This window comes from Hylaeus volcanicus, chromosome 8 (assembly GCF_026283585.1).
Source record: "Hylaeus volcanicus isolate JK05 chromosome 8, UHH_iyHylVolc1.0_haploid, whole genome shotgun sequence".
In the NCBI taxonomy this organism is placed as follows: domain Eukaryota; kingdom Metazoa; phylum Arthropoda; class Insecta; order Hymenoptera; family Colletidae; genus Hylaeus; species Hylaeus volcanicus.
The window spans coordinates 6,238,565-6,244,398 of NC_071983.1; the positions used below are offsets into that span (position 1 = coordinate 6,238,565).

A 5,834-nucleotide genomic window follows, 5' to 3' on the forward strand; every position below is an offset into this window, starting at 1 on the left:
AACTATTTTCACTACAAAGTTGGGCGTTTCGTCACCGATGGCGCCACCAGTACTTGGTAAAAAAAAATATTTAAAAACATGATAAATTGGCATATTCACATACGCGCTAATTATTGTATTACTTCATACATTGGTTATTTAATTTTATTTCAAGTTAATTGTAAGGAGGACGGGGTGGCACAATTTTCAATTCTGTACATTAGGATTAAAAAATATTTGACTATTGCATTTATTGTGGACTGTTACCTTTTAATCAACAATTCTTTATTTTTCATAAATGCAAATTTCTGGATGAGCAGCCACCAATTGTCAATAAACTTACTATTATACAGTTTTGATTGCTTTAAACATGCAGTGATTAGCATAAAATTTCATGAAATCTAGTTTTTACTTTTAGGTGGAAGTAATAAATAGACAAACTTGTTTCGTATTTTGCTTTTTCGTTCCTTATGAGTATAATTGGAGAACTTGCAAGAATCAACCATTGGTCAACCAAAGTTCTTAGCCATCTAACTGCAAGTCGCAAAAGCTTGAAAATTTATGCGAATTGATGAATCTCATGTAATAGTTGCGGCACTGTAGGTTTGCGCAAGTGACTATAGTTTAAGTCTGCCTTGTCGTTGCATTTTCCGTTCGTTGTCGAGAAAAATGGCGTCTCTCGTGGGTGTCCGACTTTTGATGAGGAATACCGGTACCCTTAAAAATTCGATCAGTCGATTTTGTTTGCGAGGTGTTGTTACACAACTTCAATTAAATGAGAGATCGTTTCACTGTGAAAGACAAAGTGCTATTGCATTTCTAACACAGGTAAACACTGGTCGCTCTTAATACTGTGGTTCTTGCGAACCTCATTCGAATAGTTTATACGACGTGTTTTAAATGCACGTATTATGTAACTAAAATCGTTACTGTTTTGGCAGAATACAGAATAATACAATGCTTCTTAAATATATGACGTTAATTCGGTCAGCGTGATCAATGTAATTGTCGCGGTTTTTAATACTTATACGCAGCTGATACGAATTTTATTCTTACGACGCTCATACCCAGACTTCGTTTCGTTGACATTGTTGATTATACTTTGAGATACACTTGTCACATGTTTGTATTAAACAGCAGTAACAAAATATTTCTGTCCTTATCATATGGAATCTTTTCTAATTTTGTTAAAAAAATTTCTTGGAGCATGGATTGAGATTACATCAAATGTATACACATATATACATATCTATTTTATGTTATGACAATAATATGAGGATGGTTTAATACACACAGGTAAACAGTGCAAATATTCGTGCATATTCTACAGATGATAAAGCTAAGATGGTCGAAGAACGTGTATTAAAAGTGATTGCAGCCTATGATAAAATATCTGCTGACAAGGTTATAAACTTACATATGTTTTATAAAGTATTGTTTTACAGGGAATAAAGGACACTCGAGTCAAGCAGGTGCGCCACTACAGCCATAAGCCACCACAAACCCTTGACTTTATTCGCCAGCGAGTACTTTTAGTACTCAATCTCTATGATAAAATTGATCCTAAGAAGGTATCTATTTACCACAAGATGATACATTATTGAAGATACTTGTGAAGATGTTTTTGCAAATATTGAAACACTTTAGCAGTGACACCCGTATAAAGGATGCACTATATGAAGTTGCAATGAATAATTAGAACCAATTATTTGATGTTGAACTCATCATTTTGATTATTACTACTTTTGCCAAAATATCTTGATAGATAACTTCTCAGAAAGATAGTGATCAATTAACACCTTGCTTGAATCGTAGTGTCTTAAAATTAAACTGATTGTAAATCCCTAATTTAAAAAAAAGATCAAAAGTTAAAATTAATTAATTTCATTTCTCAATTACTTAACAGCTGTTTAAATACCTCTGTATGTATATTAAGAACTAATGATCTTGAATTCTGTACAGTTGAAACTGGAGTCTCATTTCATGACTGATTTGGGCTTGGATTCCTTGGATCATGTAGAAGTTATAATGGCAATAGAAGACGAATTCGGTTTTGAAATACCAGATATGGATGCAGAGAGACTGTTACGACCTGCAGACATAGTGCGTTACGTCGCGGACAAAGAAGATATTTATGAATAAATAAATACCTCTGTCATTTCTGACAATGCATTAGTCAACAATTTTCATTTTTAAAACATTGTACAAACAAAAGAAAAACGATCGAACTTTATAACTCCTTCGCAAGCAACCATTTACTACTGATTTTCCTGTATATAGACATTGTTATTAAAATAAAGCGAATTATTAGAGTAACATTTTATTTTACGCATATCTAACCTGCATCTGTTTATAAAATTATAAGTAGAAATATTACTGTATAATACATATTTAATTCGAGAGTATTGTATTTACATGAAAAGAAAAATCCAATAATAATAATTAGTGGTATGGTGTCGCTAGTCTCTAGACTCTAGACTGACATTACGACACACCAGCTTTTTTTATATGATAGGATCGAACGCGCACGCTGATCAAGTGCAACAACTGGCAAAATGAAGATGGCGGACGGACCTACGATCCTCAGAAGAAATAGGCCCGGAACAAAAGCAAAGGTTAATAATGATGTCGTTTCTGTTAACAATTTGTTACCTCTACATTTTACGCTCCATTATTTCCCATACATTCAGTTGTTTGCAACGTACTTGCAGAAATATTTAAATGCGTCATACATCCAATGAAAATCAATGAACGGTCCACGAAACACGATTGTTTACACCCTAATAATGCTTATTATTCCGTTCATCCTACTCTCTGTATACGTCAATACACAGATTGCTTTTAATCATTAACATGATTTAGGTTATTTTACGCGTCACAAATATATTATGTTTCATATTATGCGTTAATGATAAAGATACAAATTTCGACAGATAATAATGAAGTATCATTATTGTTTCTTAATATTGGCGCAATTGTAATAATATAAGAACCGTGACAATATATCTCTTATGTTATTTCGTTTAGGACTTCTGCAGATGGTCCGATGAACCATTCGAAGAAATGGACAGTACGCTGGCTGTACAACAATATATCCAACAGATGATTAGAAGAGAGCCATCTAATGTTGACTTGATACTTAAAATGCCAGATTCACAAGACGAAGCTGTATGGAAATATGAACATCTCAGACAATTTTGTATGGAGCTTAATGGTTTAACAGTGAGGCTGCAAGAAGAATGTCATCCAGAAACTTGTACGCAAATGACAGCTACTGAGCAATGGATATTTTTATGTGCTGCACACAAAACACCCAAAGAGTGTCCAGCTATTGATTATACCAGACATACGCTTGATGGTGCAGCTTGCTTGCTTAACAGCAATAAGTACTTTCCCAGCAGGTATATCTTTAATAAATTATTATTGGAAATTATGGAAAGGATAACATGATGCTTAATATGCGTGTTATAATTGTTGTTCCAGGGTTAGTATTAAGGAATCGTCAGTTGCTAAACTTGGATCTGTTAGTCGCAGAGTTTATAGAATCTTTTCTCATGCATACTACCATCACAGAACAATATTTGATGAATTCGAGAATGAGACATTTTTATGTCGCAGGTAACATACATAGTTATGGAATTATAAATACAAATATTTTAAAGAGTTTATAAGTCCTTATTTTGATTAATGCGAATGGCCTTCTTTGTTACAGGTTTACCGCGTTTGTAACAAAATATAGCTTGATGTCTAAGGAGAGTTTAATAGTACCGATAATGGAAGAAGAGGAAACAACAGAAAGTGAAGCCTAGGACTTGAATATTTATGTATATTGCCCAAAGTCGATTTGTCAGATTTAGAGAGATCATTGGCATTGCTGAAATACCTCTTGTAGTTCCGAATGCGACAAGAGTATTGAAAATGGGTCAGTAATTACTTCATCTAAAAGGCATTGTGAATTTCCAAATTTATCACTAGAATTTCTTGTTCTTTATCATATTAAAAATAAAAGTCATTTTAATACGAATTGTACAAAGCAAATTTTCATGCTTAATGATCATATTTACAGAGTCTGTTTATCATTCAAATGTTTAAGATTTCAAATATATAACATAATCGAAAACATGAGCAAACTGTTACGTAATCTTTTTATACACAGTTACACTTTCCATTCTGTATTAGCAACTACACGTCGCTATAATATTAATTAACTCTTTTATGCGTTTACATTCTGAATGTAATAAAACAGTTTCAAATTGTTTTGGAAACTGAACTTTAATGTATATCACCTATATAAGTATCGAATACGTAACAAGAAATTCAAGTTTCACTTTTCTCCTATTATTATATACTTTATGCTTTTGTTTTTATGTTGTATATTTCTGTAAAAATACTTGAGTTTATTTAAATTAATAATTATAGATAAATTCAGACAAACTTTGCTTGAATGAATTCATTTCCGATTCTCACTCTCATGTTAAATAAACGAAGAAGTACCTTATTTTGAATAAATAAGTTATAATTAAATTAATAACTAAATTTGTTGCAAGATATTTTCATTGACTGATTTTTAATACATTAATATAAATATAACTTCAAATTTTGTTTGAATAGTATAATTCACAATGAGGGAATAGATTTATCTATTAAAATATAAAGAATGCATTGGTATAATGTAATCATAATCGCAGTAGAATAAACATATTAGATAAACTGTTATATGGTATATTAATGGCAGTGATGGTAATAAATGTAGTAGTATGCTTAGCTATATCATATTTATTTCCCACGGTAACGAATCTGAAACATTCGTCTTCTTTTTACTTGTTGGTACAAGTTTAAAGAAGTTACATTTTTATTGCCCAAAGGGTTAGATGTAAGAAATGATTACAGTCCTGCCGCGTTATCGGGACATTCGCATTTTGAAAAAAAAAAAAACATTGCCGAGAAAAGCAATACCAATGCAGGACGATTATCCACATCACTGCCAAATACACAAGCTCTAAATAAGTAGTCTTCATCAGCGGTTAATGTAAAATTAAAGGAATCAAATGTACTGTCGACAGTCTTTTGTTTCGAGCAAAGACATTTTTGTAAGCTTGTAAGACTTTGATACAATGTTACTAAAGAACGATCAGAAAAATTGTAAAATAATCTGTCTCCCAGTTTCGCCAATGATGAACAACAGCGTAATCTAAGACTTTCAAACGATTTAACTTATTGTTCGCGAAAACACAGTAGCGGTGCGACGGTCTTTTTTTTTTTTATTTTAAGTTGCAAGTAAACTACCGCCGAAGGCACAGCAATTTTCGTACTATGTATATAATTTATAGTCGTTGTAGTTCGAGCAAGTTGTAATACAACATTTTCAACCTCAGGTTTTTTATATCATATTTATCCTTCCTTCATATACTGAAAAGGACTTTAAAGTTAGGGGTTGAAAAGCGTTCCGATAGTTTGCTTAGACTATAACGATTACGAGTTATAATTACTATCGAGCGAGTCGTCGATCTAACATAGAATTTCGTATTATTTAATATAAATAAGTTCGAGATGTTTGTGCACACCTATCGTAATATTGTATATATGGTTTGTAAATAAGAAGTCGAAAATGGTGCGTTCATCAAAGGAGAGACCGAGACGACACGAATATATCGTTATACGATTACTTCTGTAACGAATGTGTATGTACCGACAAAAAATAAACTTTCTACTTGATACGGATACCAGTTTCATTTCTCTACGTGGTTGAATGCTAGAGTAATCGAGAACCTTTGTAAACGCGACAGAACTTTCAGAGGAGATGGTTTTATTTACTTCATTTTTGTAAACGCCGTTCGATATTCTTCCTCTCATTA

At 32.3% G+C, this 5,834-nt stretch overlaps 2 protein-coding genes across 4 annotated transcripts; both read left to right on the forward strand.

The window, feature by feature from the left end:
• The first annotated feature begins 557 nt into the window (after positions 1-557).
• On the forward strand, positions 558-2,295 carry LOC128881584 (acyl carrier protein, mitochondrial). Of its 3 annotated transcripts, XM_054132788.1 has the most exons (4): positions 558-807; positions 1,276-1,383; positions 1,434-1,550; positions 1,942-2,295. In XM_054132788.1, the coding sequence occupies exons 1-4, from the start codon at positions 649-651 to the stop codon at positions 2,119-2,121; spliced, it is 564 nt and encodes a 187-aa protein (XP_053988763.1). In that variant the 5' UTR covers positions 558-648; the 3' UTR covers positions 2,122-2,295. The 3 variants fall into 3 exon arrangements, with proteins under 3 accessions (XP_053988763.1, XP_053988762.1, XP_053988760.1); XM_054132787.1 differs by lacking the exon at positions 1,434-1,550 and having other exon boundaries at positions 568-807; XM_054132785.1 differs by lacking the exon at positions 1,276-1,383 and having other exon boundaries at positions 574-807; positions 1,425-1,550.
• A 122-nt stretch (positions 2,296-2,417) lies between these two features.
• LOC128881581 (MOB kinase activator-like 4) lies at positions 2,418-5,700 on the forward strand. The gene is made up of 4 exons (XM_054132781.1): positions 2,418-2,594; positions 3,007-3,380; positions 3,463-3,597; positions 3,692-5,700. The coding sequence occupies exons 1-4, from the start codon at positions 2,535-2,537 to the stop codon at positions 3,786-3,788; spliced, it is 666 nt and encodes a 221-aa protein (XP_053988756.1). The 5' UTR covers positions 2,418-2,534; the 3' UTR covers positions 3,789-5,700.
• The last annotated feature ends 134 nt before the right edge of the window (positions 5,701-5,834 follow it).